At 35.4% G+C, this 17,092-nt stretch overlaps 1 protein-coding gene across 1 annotated transcript in view; it reads left to right on the plus strand.

The window, feature by feature from the left end:
* The window catches only part of NECAB1 (N-terminal EF-hand calcium binding protein 1), a 175,122-nt gene that overhangs the window by 22,380 nt on the left and 135,650 nt on the right, over positions 1-17,092 (plus strand). Inside the window, exon 3 of the mRNA XM_005563673.5 lies at positions 8,944-9,052. Within this exon, the coding sequence (XP_005563730.3) occupies positions 8,944-9,052 (109 nt within the window). The remainder of the gene's footprint in view (positions 1-8,943; positions 9,053-17,092) is intronic.

Genomic DNA, 17,092 nt, shown 5'->3' on the forward strand with positions numbered 1-17,092 from the left:
ATATCAAGAATATATATGATCAGTATGATTTAGGATGCTGATGATGACATTGATCACCTGGCTGAGGTAGCGTTTGTCAGCTTTCTCCACTGGAAAGTTTACTCTTTCAACTCTTTTCATACTTTTCTCTGGAGGAAAGTCACTATACCTAGCCCACACCCAAGGAGAGGGGAGTTATGCTCTACCTCTTTGATGTCTGAGTATCTGCATTAATTATTTAGAATCCTTTTGCGTGGGAGATTTGTCTGTTCTCTTATTTATTTATTTAACATTTATTCACAACATTATGGACACATGGATATTTATTGTATACTTTGGATTATAATCCAATATTACTCAATTTGTTTTGTTGTTCAAATTTTCCCACTCTGGCCATTGGGAGCTCCTTTAGTTGACTCCTGTGTTCCTTTGACATACCCTCATAATTATGGGTGGGGGAGTTTTTACATTCTGGTATTAACAGATGCTTCAGGCTCATCTTTGATAATCTCTACTCCAGTCTGGAAAAAATTATTTCTCTGAGGAACTCAGGTCTTTTTTATCAGAAAATGTTATTAGAAACCAAGGTCTGGATAATTGTGCTCATTATTACTGATGTGTCTTCATTGCTTCTAAGCCCTCTCAGCTAAGAAGCAAGGAAATACATATGTGTATACTAACCCATGTATATGCACATATCCATAAATATTTCTGTATATACCTATGAGTACCTATACTGAGCTAAACATGAGTTTATATTAATGTCTCAGACTCGAATCCATTACCACATGGATCATTCTAGATTTCTCTCTTTGCTTGTCTATATCCTCTTACTCCAATAGTGAGAAAACTGGCTCCTAGCCTCAGCCACCTATTTACATAATTGTTTAATCCCAGTCTACATGTGTACTAGTATCAGAATGTCTAACTCATACCCTATGGAAAACAACTTCATCAACTACAGCACAGTCCTATATACATTTTCTTTTGCCTTTAGCTTATAGACTTCGCTATTTTCCATAGTTACTTAGGTTAGCACGACTTTCCCTCAATCCCTCCAGTGAGATTGTTTTGTACATTCCTAATAGAGTTAAATTGTTTTGTTACATTCTGCATTCTATTCTGGGATTCCCTGAACTCTTAAATTATTTTTTAAGATTTTGCATGCATTAAAGTTCATTCTTTGCACAGTAAAGTTCTATAGGTTTTGGCAAATGCATGTTATATATCTATCATAGCATGTCATACAAAATAGTTTACCCACCTTCAAAAGTCCTCTGTGCTTGTCCTGTTCAACCCTCCCTCCAACCTCCACAAACTCCTGACAACCACTGCTCTTTTTGCCCTTTCCAAAAGATCATAAAATTGGAATCATATAGTATGTAACATTTTCAGACTAGCTTCTTTCAGTTAGCAATATGGATTTAAGATTTATCCAAGTTTTTCCATGACTATAGCATAATTTTTTATCACTGTATAGTATTTCATTGCGTGGATGTATCAAATTATTTTATCCATGCTTCTACTTCAGTTGGGTTACTTCAGTAGAGACATGAAAAAAATAATTTCTTTCCCATTTTTTGCGATTATGAATAAAGCTGTGATATACATTCACAGGCAAGTTTTTAAGTGGAAAAAGTTTTCAAATGTTGGATAAACACCTCGGAATGTGATTGCTAGATAAGAATGTACCAAAATGTCTTCCAAAGTGGCTGTATTATTTTGCTTTTCTACCAGTAATGAATGTTACCATTGCTCCACTTTCCAGCCAAAAATTGGTATTTTCAGTTTTTTCAGGTTCTGTATTTCATTACTGTTTAATTTCTCAATTCCCTAATGACAATATGGAACATCTTCTCAAATGCTTGTTTGTCATCTGTATATCTTCTTTGGTATAGAGTCTGTTTAGATCTTTTGCTGATTTTTAGTTGGCTTTTGTTTTCTTACTGTTGAGTTTAAGAATTCTTTGTATAATATGGATACAAGTCCTTACTCAGATATGTGTTTTGCAAATATTTTCTCCCAGGCTGTGGCTTGTCTTTCATTGTCTTAACAGTTTCCCCTCCTCACAGAGCAAAAGTTTTTCATTTCAATGAAGTCCAATTTATTAATTTTTATTTTATGGTGTTATATCTAAAAGCTCATCATTCAAATCACGGTCACTTAGATTTTCTCCTAATTTTTAATTTTAAATGTTTGTGGGAACAATGATTAACTCTTCCTTCATTTTTGATATTGATAATGTGTGTTTTCTCTCATTTTTCTTGCTTAGGTTGATTAGAGGTTTATCAATTCTATCAATCTTTTCAATCATATTTTAGTTCTATTTATTTTCTCTATTATTTTCCTGTTTTTAATTTCATTGATTTCTGCCCTAATTTTTATTATTTATTTTCTCCTGCTTATTTTGAATTAAATTCTTCTTCTCTCTTTAGTGTCCTAAAGTTGAAACTCAGATGTTGATTTTGGATCTTTCTTCTTTTAACATTTCTTGCAGAGCAGTTCTGCTGACAATTAATTTGTTCAGTTTTATTTGTCTGAGAAGGTCTTTAGTTCATCATTACCTTTGAAGAGTAATCTCACCAGATGCAGAATTCTAGATTGTGTTTTCTTTTAATGCTTTAAATATTTCACTACATATTCTTACTGCTTGCATTGTTTCTGACAAGAAGTCCACTGTAACTGTAATTCTTCTCCTTAGCCCTCTATAGTGGAGATGCTTGTTTTCTTCTCCTTCTGTCTACATTTCCTCTTTGTCTTTGGTATCGTGCAGTTTGAATCTGATATACTCAGGTATGAGTTTGGTTTTGGGCGAGGGGAGATTTATCCTCTTTGGTACTCTCTGAGCTTCCTGGATCAGTGGTTTGGTTTCTGTCATGAGTTTTGTCATGGCTGTTAATACTTGAAATATTTCTTTTGCCCTGTACTCTCCTTCTTCTTCTGGTATTCCAATTACATGTAACACTTTTTGAAATTTCCCAGAGTTCTTGGATTTTTTTACATTCTCTTTTTGCTATGCATTGCTGTTTCAGAAAGTCAGTGTTTTAAAAAGATAATAATTTTAAATACTCACAAAAACTAGATTAAAATTGCCACAGGGGAGGAGAAATACTGACATTTCTATTGACCTTTCCTCAAATTTTTTGATTCTTTCTTCAGTTGTGTCAAGTCCACTGATAAGCCCAACAGAGGCATTCTTCATTTCTATAACAGTTTTTATATATTTCCAGTATTTTTTCATTCTTTGTTAGAATTTTTATCTGTCTGTTTACATTACCCATCTTTCCTTCCATATTGTATACTTTTTCCAGTAGAGCCATATTAATCATAGTTATTTTAAATTTCTTGTTTCATTATTCTATGATTTGTGTCATATCTGAATCTGGTTCTAATGCTTGTTTTGTCTCCTCAGACTGTGCTTTTCCTTGCATTTTAGCATGGTTTGTGAATTTTTTGTGTGTGTGAAATCCAGGCATGATGTATCAGGTAATGGGAACTGAGATAAATAAGCCTCTAGTATGAGGATTTATGTCAATCTCACCAGGTTGGGTTGTGTTTAATGTTTGCTCTAGTGATAGCGCCAGAAGCTTCAAATTCCTTTTGTGTCTTTTTGGTTTTTCTGTTGACTGAGTTTCCCTAAGTACTCCCCCTCAAAAGGACTAAGTCTGGCGGCTCTTTCGTTCACCATTCACCATTATCATACAGGAGTCCTTCTGTGGTGGTAAGGAGTGGGGAAGCAGACTTGATCTCTAAACTTATGATTAAATCTGAGTTTCTTTGTGGGCCTGTGTGCCTGGGCTGACACCTTTGCAGGTGTTTCTTAGCTCTCCACGCTATAAGTTGGGGAAGAAAGGTTAGTATAAACGACAGTAAGAAAAATGCCTGTCTTCTCAGGTGGGACAGGGCTCTGGTAAAGTCTTTGACCTGGAAGGTAGACCTTTTTTATGGAGAACATTTGGGGTATATTTGTTGATAACTCTTCCCCTCCTCCTGCCAGAGCCACAAAGGAATCTTTCTTACCTCCTCACTGTGAGAAACTGGTGAAGTTTCTGGAGATAAAACCCACCAAAGGATGGAGGTTCAGCAACAGCTGCACCCCCGGCAGTTTCTCCTCTCCTGCTCGTCCACAATCAGCCTCCAGCAATTCATCAAAACCACCATTAAAGGGTCCCTCTCAGTTTATGGCTACAGTAGCTTCTGTTCCAAATAAGCAGATCTTAGCTGTGATTCTCTGCTTTTACCTGTCTTTCCAGATTTGGGATAGCAGTTTACCCTGACTTCAGTTGTCCAATGAGTTGAAGAAAAGTCATTGAATTTCAGGTTTTTTCAGCTTTTTGTTGTTTTAATTATGACATCTAATATATGAGATTTAATATATGACATCAAATATGAATTATGACATCTAAGGTTTAATGTTGGAGCTAAAATCAGAAGAGGTATTTTATTTTCATTTATATATTGTTAGTAAGTTGTTTTAAAACAAATATATGACACGAAAATGTCAGAATAAGAGTAATTAAATTCAGTAATTTCTATGAGTTCATTTTGTTCTAAGGATTCCATTATTATTATTGAACATGATAATGTTTTGATGTTTTCATTTTGATAAACTACAATATTTAAAGTGCTCAAAAATGCTAAAGTAATACGTAAGTGAAAAAAACAGTGTTTTGAGAGCATAATCATTTTAAATGCTCACAAAAATAGGCTTAAAATTGCTGGGGGGAGGGGCAATACTCACATCAGAGCTCTAGTTGTTGTCATGTTTGTGGATGCAGCTTGAAGGAGACATTAAATTAGTGTTTAAATAGTCTCTTTTTTTTAAAAAAAAAGAAGCACTAATTTTAAGATTTACAAACCTGATTACTTAAAAAAATAAAAATAAAATTTCCGTCATTAAACGCACCTCAAATACCCATTTTCTATGTGTACTCAATAAATATTTTTCAAGGAAGAGTAGAAAATGGAAATTAAAAACACATAAATGATCTTCACTTAGCAAGAGTGAACTAGTAAATCTATATCTACCATTGTTGAACTCTTACTATGTGCTAGGTACTGTGTTAAGTGTTTTCTATATAGCCTCTCTCTTAATCCTCTCAATAGCCAGGCATTTACGAAATCTGAAACTTAAAAGAGTTAGTTGGCACTTCGAAAGTTCTTTCTGGGCCCTTTTCTTCCTCGTTGTAGGCATTCTCCTTGGGAGAACTCACTCACTTCTAAGACCTCAATTACTTGATATTGGTAACTCCCAAACATACACCTCAAGCCCCCATCCCCCATTTGACTTTTCTAGACCCCTGTGATTCCACTACTGTGCACTAAATGCCTCTACTTACTCCACAAGTACCCCTAATCTCAATATATCCAGAAGAACACTCTTTAGCTCACTCTATGCTTTTGCTCAGTGTTCTCTCTAGCAATGAATGATGATACCATCCAAACCCATCTGTTTGGAAAGCAAGTCTCAAACTTGACTTACTTGCTGTCTCTCACGCATCACCTCTACCTATCACCAATGTGTGGTGATTCTGTCTCTGCCACCTTTGATTTTTGCTTGGACTTCTGCAATGCCCTGTCAACAAGTCTTCTCATAGCATTCCCCTCCACTCCATTCTACTTACTGCAACCACAGTAAGGTTTCTAAAATATGACTGTGGCTCCTGAGCACTCTTGGGGTAAATTAAAAACTCTTTATCATAATTTTGATGGTTTCTCTCTCATGATATTTCCTCTTCATATCTGACTCCTTCTATCCTCCAAATATATACCCTTTGGCTGGGTATACTGAGTTTTCTTTCAATTTCCAACCCAAGTCCTTTCTTGCCTCCTAGCCTTGTCGTTTGCATTCTCTCTGCCTGGAGTACTTTCTCTTTAAAGATCTTCCTTCACTAACCCCTATTTTTCATTTGTGTCTCGTCACAAGTGTCACTTCTCGGAAACCTTCCCTATCCCTTTATAGCTGGACCACTTTTTTTTTTCCAAATGCTCTCACATCACCCTGTGTCTCGTAGAATCCCCCTTATTATATCGTACCATTTACTGTGTCATAATTATAAGATCCATAAAAGCTTGTCTACCTGTGTTCTTAATACAAAACACAGTTTTTGGCACATACTAGGACCTTGATAAACATTTGATGAAAGAGTGGATAAAGTGCTGTACTAGCAAAAGGCAAATCATGTTTAAAACTCAAGATTTTTTTATCCCAAGACTGTGGTCTAAGCAACTGTGCTCTGCTGCCTCCATCTCAAAAAAATTATTGGAATTTGGAATATAAGGCCAGGATAATTTTTAAGTAAAGCAGAGGTGGGCCAACTATTTTCAGGATAAACTTGGACAAAGCATGTAATTCCAATTGAAAAACCTGTGCCCTTTGGTGGTAAAAGTTCAAATTTGGTACCATAGGAAATGAGACCTTACAAGATTTGGTTATTCTGTGAGCCAAACCCATATAAATCAAAGGTTAACTCTGTTGTTCCATTTTAAAAGCAAATATCAACAGGAAAGTTGAAGTTTGAATAAAATGTTTCTAATAAAAATTTATAATTGCTTTATAAATACAGAATCACACTACAAGGGAATATTTTTCCCTTTCCTTTAAAAAAATGTAATACTTTTGTTTAACATTAAGGCTCTAGTATATAAGTCTTCAAAAGTAACTCTTTGCAATTGCTTCTTTAAACGTGTGGCCACCTAAAGTGAAGTCTTTCAGGAATACTGCATGTGGTCACAACAGGTTTTCAAAGCATACTTTCCACCCTTCAGGCCAAGACTGTAAGCTAATGCTTCCTTTATCTTTTTATATATTTTCTTCTAATAAGAGGGTTGTGTTTTTTTTTTCTAAATAAAAGGCTTTTATCCCCAGAGAAGCATCAGAGCACTTATTAATCGATGCTTTTACTTGATAGAATGCACATTATTATTTGAAATCACTTACTTATCATAATTATAAAGCAGTATTACCAGGGCCCACCCTATCCACAGGGTGCACAGGCAACCCGAGTGCAGTAATAGTCTGTTTCCACTCACCTGAGAAATATTAGCCATTCACCAAGGAAAACATATTCCATCATCAATATATACATATTACATTCATTACATATCATAGTGTTGGAGATGGAAATAGTGGGTCAATTTCTGTTTTTCTTTTTTCTTTCTTTCTTTTTTTTTTAATAGTACATGAAAAGGTCTTTCTTTTTCTCTCTTTAACCTCAGTCTGATTTGTTCCAGTTTTTCAACCTGGCAATGTACTTTTCATCAAAGCAAGGAGATACACAGTAGAAAGACCACACTATGTCTTGTCTAGCATATCCATCAGGTTACATGGGGCTAAGTTTAAAATAGTCATATGAGGCATATAACTACCTCATTCAAAAACAGAAACACAAGCCTGGGGATTGAACTTCATTTTGCAATGGGTTGTTATGTCACCTGAATGGCAAAGCTGGGTTGGCTGGATCTGTGCTTGATTCAGATCTGGATTTATTCTACTTCTAAGGCTGTGTCTGCCCAGTTAGATGTTGGCAAAAATTAAATGGAAAATTAGATTATTGTGCCTTTTGTGTTGAAAAGCAAAATTAAATACAATTTAAAATCTTCCAGGAGTATTTATATTTATATTTTTTGCAAATAAGTTTTTTAAAAAATGTTGTAGTCTGTAAGTCCTTATCTGAAAAAAATAAGTAATTCTATGATTAGGCTTATTTTATCCTGTATAGTAAAAATTCAAATTTCTTGTCTACCCACCCCTCCATGCCCTCTGCGAGATTCTAATTTTCTGGTGGGGCTTAGGAATCTGCATTTCAGCAGTACTCCAGGCAATGTGTGGGCCATATTTTGGGGAAACAAAATGTTCTAGATGAATCTAGAGGAGCTAATTCTATTAAATCAAATATTCTTCTCCTCAAAGACGAATTCCACTTTGTTCAGTATAGCGTTGTTGGTAGAACTACATTATAGGAGTTTTGTGACCCTCGGCAAATTCCATCGTCCTTAAACCTCAGTTTTTTCATTATAGATGGAAAGGATCTTACTATCATTTACAGTTCTTTGTCAGCTTATCCGAGATAACTGAAAAATTAGCTCCCTGCACGGAGAGAAAGATACTTGCCTCTCTTTTCTCGTCCATTCATTTCTCTAGGTTTGCTGCTGCTGTGTTTTGTACAAATCTTTTGCCTGTTAGTAATGTGTTTCTTCCATCTCTGTTGATCTAGATTTTACCTGTTGTCCAAAGTCAGGACGAATGCTACTAAAACCCCCCAGACCCCCAAGTGAAAAGAATCTTTTATTACCCAGACTCCCATACAGTTAAAATACCTCTGTCTCATTGCATTAACCGTATTCTACTGTATAAAATACTTATAATGTCTGTATATGTTATCTTTTTTATGATCTCTTTTATTATATGTTATCTCTCTGACTGGGTTTCACCTTTGTGCCCTACAGTAAGTAAAATGTCTTTGGCTTTAAAGGTACTCACTGATTTAAAGGGCATAGGAATGGACATAGTTTGTTAGAATATAACAACTACTCTGATATACATTTATTAAACACATCATATTTATCCTGCAATCTGCTAGGTCCTATATGTGTTTGGTACCACAAAGGTAAAACATCGAAATAATTGACTCTGTGTTGAGCTCTTTATTTGGTTATGTGGATACCTTTCTTGTATGCTCTGTTAAATAGTTCATTAAATGTTAAATGTTTGTCATGTGAATAAATGAACCAAAAAAAATACCTAGAACCATTAGACTTATATTTTATTAGATTGTACACGTCTGTGTTCTATGTCATACAAAGATATGTTAAATTATTTTTCTTTTTAACACCTTCAGCTGTTCTTTCTTTTTGAATACATATGTGTACATGCATAAGCGTTTGGACGAAGTTTTATTAAGCAAAAGATAGAACAATGTACAATATTAAAATAAATTTGTCTCTTCGTTCTTGCCATTTCAGATGATGGAAAATTATCCTTTGAAGAATTCAAAGCATATTTTGCAGATGGTGTTCTCAGTGGAGAAGAATTACACGAGCTCTTCCATACCATTGATACACATAATACTAAGTAAGAAACTTTTTTATCATTGGATTCCATAAATGAGGCAGAGAGAGCGTGAATGCATTCATACCCAGGAAGAAGAAAGGGAGGAACAATGTAGAGGGTATATTTTGCAATGTTTGCCTATGCTTAATTCTGATATACCTCTTTAGTAATTAAAATGCTCTGAAAAATTGACTTTGAAGCAGAAAATAATGATCTTTTGTAGAAAGCTCCCCTAAAGTGTTTTTAGATTGTTTCCACTTTGCAAAATGTAAAAGAAAAGTATGCATTATAAATAAATACAGTTCTGCCATTAATTTAAAGAGTAGAATTTTGCCTTGTTATTTAGGCTTAATCTCAATTTGCTTTGTTTAAAAATTTTTCTTAGGCCATTCTTACATTAACACAATGAAATGGAAGAATTGTAGCAGTTATCTGGACAATTCAGGTGTGCTGAATTCCAAATCACTGTTACCTGAGGACACAATTATCTCTGGAGAGCCAGTGTATACAGTGATCCATTCTTTTACTTATTTTGCCTATATAGATCTCTCTTTTGTATTGGCATAACATTTCTGAAGTTTCTATTTATATTCTCACTATGCTTAAAAATATAAAATAATGAAGTCTTTAGGGTATAGAGCAATAGAAATATGCTGCTTGTTTTAGGCAATTGAACCAAATCAGATTGTTTGTGACAGTCACAATTACAAAACGCTTATATGAAAAACCACCGTTTCAGCCATGTCTTGAGACCTATCAGTGTGTCCATTGCTTGAAAAATCACTGTCTTGCCTCAGGCAAAGTGTTGAGATGACTCCAGGCAGTGAGTCAAGATGCCAAGAAAATGCCCTTGGGCTACATCTATAAACAGACATTTTTTTGAGGCTAACTATTAAGAAAAATTAAAAGACTAAATTCACTTCACTCAAAGAGTTGAATATTTTTTAAACAACCAATTTATAAATTTCTTGACTTCATTGGGGTTTCAAATTCTTCATCCAATGGCTTAAGTATTTTGTTAACAGAAACAGTATTCAGGGGTAACTATACTCAACAATAACTCTTGCATATCGAGTCCATAGTAGGTATTGGTGGCACAACATGGAACCAGCTTATGGTTTTATGGAGAAATAGACCAATTAGCTGATCATATCAATATAATTCATAAATGCTGTAATTGAGCTATGTGCAGGACACTTTTGGACCATAAGTCCCAAAAGGGAGGAAATTTTAGCCCCATTTGGTAAGCTCAGGGAACATTTACAGGAGCTGAGTCATTATGGGAGATTAGAAATTCCTTAGGTAAAGAAAGGGGTGGAGAGAAGAATATTCTAATCAGAGGGAGAAGCATGAGAAAAGGCCTGGAAGAAGAAGGTGATGAGCAGCAACAAGTAGTTTCTTACTACTAAAGTATCAGCTGGAAGGCTGAGAATGAAAGATGAATCTGGAGAGGAAAGAAAGGACCAGAAAAGATGGAATTTGCATTCTGTGGTTGCAAAAGTGCTTCACCTTTATCCTGAAGGCCAGGGAAAAGCTATTAAAGAATTTGAGCCAGGCTGCAACATCTTTATAGGTCACTGCGGATCTACTGAAGGACAGGCGTACAGGGGGAATAGTTGACTCCTTAAATTGCTACTAGATCAGTATGTTAAGTAAAATAAGCCAGACATAGAAAGAAAAAAAAAAAATTGCTACTGGGGAAGAATGTTTATTCGTGAAAGAAAGAAAGCCATGTTGTACTTTACTGGGATATCATACTTTAAAGAATAAAAGAGCAGAGGCTCCCTTTGTGGCTTAGGTGTTGGACATTGAGATGCTAATGCTTTGTTATGTATGCTGATTATTTCTTCCTCCTTACAATTAGTATTGAAGTTTAAACAACATTTGCGTTTGGAACATTTATTGAGAGCCATAATAGTTCCAGAATTGGGTGTTATGAAGATTTTTAATACGTTACATTTAATTTATATTAATATTAATATTTATTCATACTAATGAAACACTTTTCAATAGATCTTGTCAGCCTCTTTTGCTATTTTATTTATATAGTTATTAATTTGGGTTACTTGGCATAGCTTTAAGACTACTAAATGTTAAATAAGTATATATAATGATTTATACAGTAAGTCTAAAGGAATAATTATTACCACCAGTTTCTCTCGTATGCATTAGTAACAACAAGTGTTTTCTGATCATAACGATGTTCAACTTTAATTTGGAGCTAAAGTATATATTAGGTAGAGACTTCTGAATTATATTCACGTAATTCCTTTTTTTAAGAAAGGGATGTCAGTATCAGTCTTTGATCTTTTACTGATACTAATTCAAACGTTGGCACGGAAATTTTGGAGCTATATTTGAAGCAACTGATAACTTATATCTTTGCATTATCCAAGTTTTAATTATTTTAACAAATGCACTATATATGCCAATTATTTTCTCCTTCCACTCACCTTCTAAGAATATAAGTTTTCCTCCAAATCCTGCCTCCATTCAATATCCCTGACCACTCTAATTTAATCAAGAGTACAGCCTGGCCTGAAGGAGCCAGTAATATATAACCTGGACCAAAACAGTGAGACTCACTGTCTCACACTGTTTATGATAGGCCATGAGAGTCAGAGTCTATGAACATTTGCTGCGGAGGTCCCTGTGACTACCCGGTTCCTGCCTTTCCTTATATCTGGAGTTTTGACTTCACTTTGGGGTCCATTAAATTGGTATCTTCCTAACACACTGCATTTTCTTGAACTTGTTTAAGTAATATTCTGTTCCTTGTGTAAGAACGTTCTAAGACAGTGTTACCCAATCACATTCCTGCCATCTCTAAAAATTCAAGTCTTTTTGCTACAAACATCATATTTGCCATGCTTGAGGAGTGACTTACCCACTTTGAGAATATTTGGAAAGAAAGAAGGAAAATAATAAGAACATATGTGGCTACTTATTTTTTTTCTTTTGTCTCATGAAAATACTCTTAAAATATTATGCTTGATTATGAAAAGCAAATATTGTTCAGAAGCATAATTAGAGCTTGTGTCTATATTGCAGTATAATTATTTTAAATATCAAAATTAAGTACATTATTCCTCATAAAATTACATTAAAAAAGCATCATGTAAACTTATGGACTTTAAAAGGTCATGTTTTATAAGTGGTTTTAAAATGAACAAATGATAAATATAGAGTAGTGTAATGATTTAAAAAAAAGTCTTAAGAAAACAAAAATATACTGCCCTCTTCACACACCTTTAGATAGAAGTCATAATTCCCAAATCTAACTCTACTGGTTTTTCTCTTTTGTTTCAGTCATTTATTTCTTTAATCTTTCATTTTAAGAAATCAATATGTTCATTTGAGAAATTCCTTAAAAGTGGTTCACTGCAGTTTTTTTTTTTTTTCCCCCTCGAATTACTTGGATCTTTTCAGTCAGCTTTTCTCTCAGGAATGCAAATAAATCCCAGAAAAACAAACCCCAAATACATTTAACCTCAAAATAACTATGCAAAGATTTCTGCAAAGATTTCTGTATATGAATATTACCAAGGTTGGAGATATCTCAGGTCTTAATCATACAGAATGTTTTTAGTATATTTCAAAACCAAACTACCTATATCAACCACATGTCCTTATATGCTAAGGAAAGTGTCTAGCAGTTGTAATCACCTTTCAAGCCAGCCCAGGCACGAGCTTAAGCTCAATGCTCAGTATAATTTCAGTCTAATGAGAATTCCATGAATCATCCTACTTGTTTGTTGCTGTATTAGAATCCTTGTATAGTGACTGTTTGTCAGAAATTACATTCCTAATCTATGCATTCCAAAGATTTCATTCAGAGCAGCAACTTTAGAAGTGAAAAGAACCCTGCATAAAAGTAAGAGAAATTTGAAGGCATGGGAAGCCCAGCTTTCCATCACCTTTTAAATTATTAAATTGATAGATCTTTTTCATTATGTTCAGACATTCGGAAAGTTTTCCTGAGTTTTTCTTGCATATAGTGATTGGTTGAGTGTGGAACAAAAGACCAGCTTGTTTCTGTGGATGGTACTTGGGATATTTTGCATGGCAAAGGAGAAGAAGGTCAAATAATGTTTTTGTCATCGGGGCAAAATATTGCTGAAAACTTTGATTTTTCTCAAGCTTTAAGAGAAGTGCATACAATGTAATATTCTGAAGTAATCCTGAAGGATATCATGTCCACCTTATGAAACTTTCATAATTTCCCAGATTTTGTCAATCCTTATTTTAACTGTATTATTTCTGGGCCAAATATGCTTAATCTTTCATTTTCTTTTAAAAAATTATTAATCTCTCAATCATTTTAGTGAGCCTTATTGCACCCTTTCCAGACTCATTAGCGATGTTTTAAACTCACATTTTTCTCAACTTTTATAAAGTGACTCTTCAGAAAAGATACTTAGAACCCTTAAAACTTGTTTGTAAAAGAAACTAACCTAGCAAAAACTAAATCTACAGCTAGGTAGCTTACAAACGGGAACCATCACACCAGTTAAAGAGCAAGAATAAATAGAGGAAAGATCATTAAGAAGAAACTTCATAGTTCATCAAAAGTGTTCTCATTCATCAGAAAGTTAGTCTGTCTACATTTTGCAGTTAGTTATAGGGAACTATGATGAATTTAGCATAAATCCTTGTGATGTTAATTATAGCAGAAAAAGGGGAGAGATCCCCTGGAGACCAAAACCCATTTTCCCAGCACACTGCACTTTGGAGTTCCAGATTGTCAGGGTAGACCAAATGGTCGACCAGATGGAAGTTTCACTTCTGTGTCAGAGAGTGAACATACAGAAAAGCATCCCAGGGCCCTCAGATGGGAGTCTGTGACTAGAGATAGATGACTGATGTCTTCTGATCAAGTGTTCTTTATTCCAAGCTAAAACAATTTTTTGGGTGCTGAGCACTGGGATTTCAACCCAGTACTTGTTAAATCACTGAAGCACACCAGAGTGACAAAAATATCACCACCTACTAAAAGAGCATAGTCCATCTTGAGCTAGCTCTGAAAGTTTAAAAAGCTCTTTCTTAAACCAAACTGAAATCTGTCTCTCTTAACTTCTGCTTGGTTCTGCTCTGTAGGGCCATTCAGAATATGAATATTTTATGAAAAGTCTTTCTAATATTTGAAGACAGTTTTCATGCATCAATGAGATAAAGTCCCATAATACTTGGAAGGAGTAGAATTTTGCTTCTTTGGAAACAGAAAAAATGCTTCACCTTGTATTTGTGCATGACAGATACATTCTAAAGCTAGAGTTAGGTGATGAAGCCACTTTCTTTCTTGAGTTATCTATTACACTGCTTAAGTGCACATATGCTGTGGGCAGTAGGAAAAGAAGGAAGGGTCAGTACTCATGGAACATACAGTAAGTTGGTCCAAAGAGCATGTAGCATAACCTGCATGACATTGCAACTGCAAAGCTTATTGCAATTCCAATAGTGGACAGGAGAGATCTCCTGCTTAACACAGCTTATACCATCTTCAACTAAGCGGAAGTCTTGGAAAGCAGTACCAAGACTTAAGTTCCTGGAGAATAGAGCAGGCCACAGTCCCAGGTACTCAGCTAAGCAAGTGTGGCATGACTGAGAGATACACAGGAAGGAACAAGGAAAGAGACAAAGATGGTGTGGCTATATGTCAAGAGAACAAAGTGAAGACCAAACTCCAGAGTATGTCAGATTAACGTGCAATGGACAGACTGGGCTTGCCAGGCTTGGGTTTCAGCAATACAAATTTGGCTAAGGAGCACTGGCAGAACTGTGCTCCAGGTATTCAGAGAAGCCCTGAACTGGCCATCAGTAAACTAGCAGAGAGCACAGAGTCCAGTTAGAACTTCTTTCTATCCATGAACCATGGCTTGGCTCTAGAAGCTAGGTAGTGGGCTGATCTCTATCCAGGCTTTAAGTAGTTTTCTTGGTATAAGCTCATACAGGCTAGCAGATGTATGCTGTTTTTGAGAGAGGCATGATTTTCATAATGCTTTGCATGCCAGATGAGGGATGGAGTCAGAGGAACCACAAAGCTGTAGAGAGAATAACATACTTTTGACAGATTTTTCTCAACTCCTCTTAGGCCCTACTTCAGAGAAGTCACAGCAGGGCAAATGATTCTGTAGTAGGCAAGAATTATTGGATGTGAGTGACAGAAACATAAATTAAGCTGACTTAAGGAAATAATTGTCTGCCTCACGTGTCTTATAGGTCTAGAGACAGATTTCACATGTGCTGGAGGTAGCTACTCGAATAGTGTTGCTGAAAATCTGTCTCCCATTGTCTCTCACCTCTTCTTTTCCCTGTGTTAGCTGTTCTCTTGGGAGGGCCCTCTCACTGAGAGGCCAAGATGGTTACTAGAAGCTCAAGGTTCATATTGCCGCCGGCTTAGCAAACACTCAGAGAAACTGCTTTTATTTCCTAATAACTCTCAGCAAATCCTGTTTTTGAATTATGATAGCCTGGCTTAGATCTCATGCATATCCCTGGACAAATAACCATTTTCAAGAAAACATAATGCAAAATAGAACTGGGATGGTGTTTCAGGATAAAGGTGAATAGATGCCAGGCAGGCAAAAGTTGAGCCTCCCACAGATCAAATAACTGCTTATTCATTCTCAAGGACTTCTCTTTACCCTCTCATATTTTAGAGGAAGATAATCTCCTTCCCCAAGAGGACAAGGGGCAGGAAGTTTAAACTCCAGAGAGTTCTTACTAATTGTGGGATCAATCAGGAAAATCTGTAGCTATCTATAATGGGAAACACTGAAGTCAGGGAGAATTCTGTTGTTAGGCTTCCTGGTCCCATTGAGCTGCCCAGGATTCTATCCCCTGACACCCTCACGCTTCCTGACCGTCTGACTGTTTTTATTCCCAGGAGTCCTGCTTTCCCATTCTTTTCCTGCTAGAGCCATGCCTCTGATGCCCTTCTTTTCTCCTACGGTCTTGACAGCTCTTTGTAGCTTCAACAACTGCCAAAACTTAGACTTTGTAACCCTGGTTTTCTTCTCCTTAGCCTTTCTCTGTGATCACCCAACTAGTATAGATTTTTGGGGAGTTCTCACATATCGTGCTATCCTTATTTCTTGAGAATTAAAAATTATGAAGAATTATGTACAAAGCTAAGAAACACTATTTGATTATATCCTATACAGGTGTACTGTTAACCACATTTTTAGAGACTGAAAACTGAAGTCATACACTCTTACCAGGACTCACTCTAAACTATTACTGGGCCTATGATTATTGATTCCATTTGGACATTAGAACTAACCTGTAGCCATTGGATGTCCTTATCATTCACTGATTTTTAGGTCTACTTTTCACTTCAACAATTACTGAAACCCATTTACTTGCTTTAACTGAAACCCATTTACTTGCTTTGAGAATCTTTGCTAAGCTCACAAAGATATGGAGAGAGAGAAAAAAACCCAAAGTGGTTTTAAAAACTCTTCTTTCCTAGGAAGACATTTCATTGGCATCACCACCATCTCCTTCTAAATCAGGTCACTTCAAACCTGCAGTGTGGACTGGGGCACTGCATTCTTCCCTGGAGGAAGAGTGCAGAATCAATAAGCCAAATTCTGCTGCATAATTAAAAGATTAGCAAAGTTTGGAGAATCTATAAAGGAGAGAATGTTAAAGGGATTTTTTCAAATGGCATAGAAATGGTTTATTCTTAGTTATAATTTTTTGAAAAAAGAAAAACTGGTTCTAATTTTCTCTGACAAAAATGGTAGTCAAGTCAACTTTTGTGTCAAGGCAGTTTCTATATAATTTCTAAAACTATTTAATTTCTAAAGGAAATGCTTAATTTCTAATTGAATAGGAAAATGCATTTATGAAGTGATTATGTACCAGGCAATTAACTTGCATCATCTTATTTAATCTTTAAGAAAAAAACAAACAAAATAAGAATGCATTGTCATTCATAGCCTACAGTTAAGCAATCTGATACAAAAAGTTAAATAACTTGCCAAAAGTTACACAAATATTATGAGTAAGGATCTGGGGTTTTCTGAGGTCTGCCTGAAAACCAAACCCAAGCTCTTT

The sequence above is a fragment of the Macaca fascicularis genome, chromosome 8, assembly GCF_037993035.2.
Source record: "Macaca fascicularis isolate 582-1 chromosome 8, T2T-MFA8v1.1".
NCBI lineage: Eukaryota > Metazoa > Chordata > Mammalia > Primates > Cercopithecidae > Macaca > Macaca fascicularis.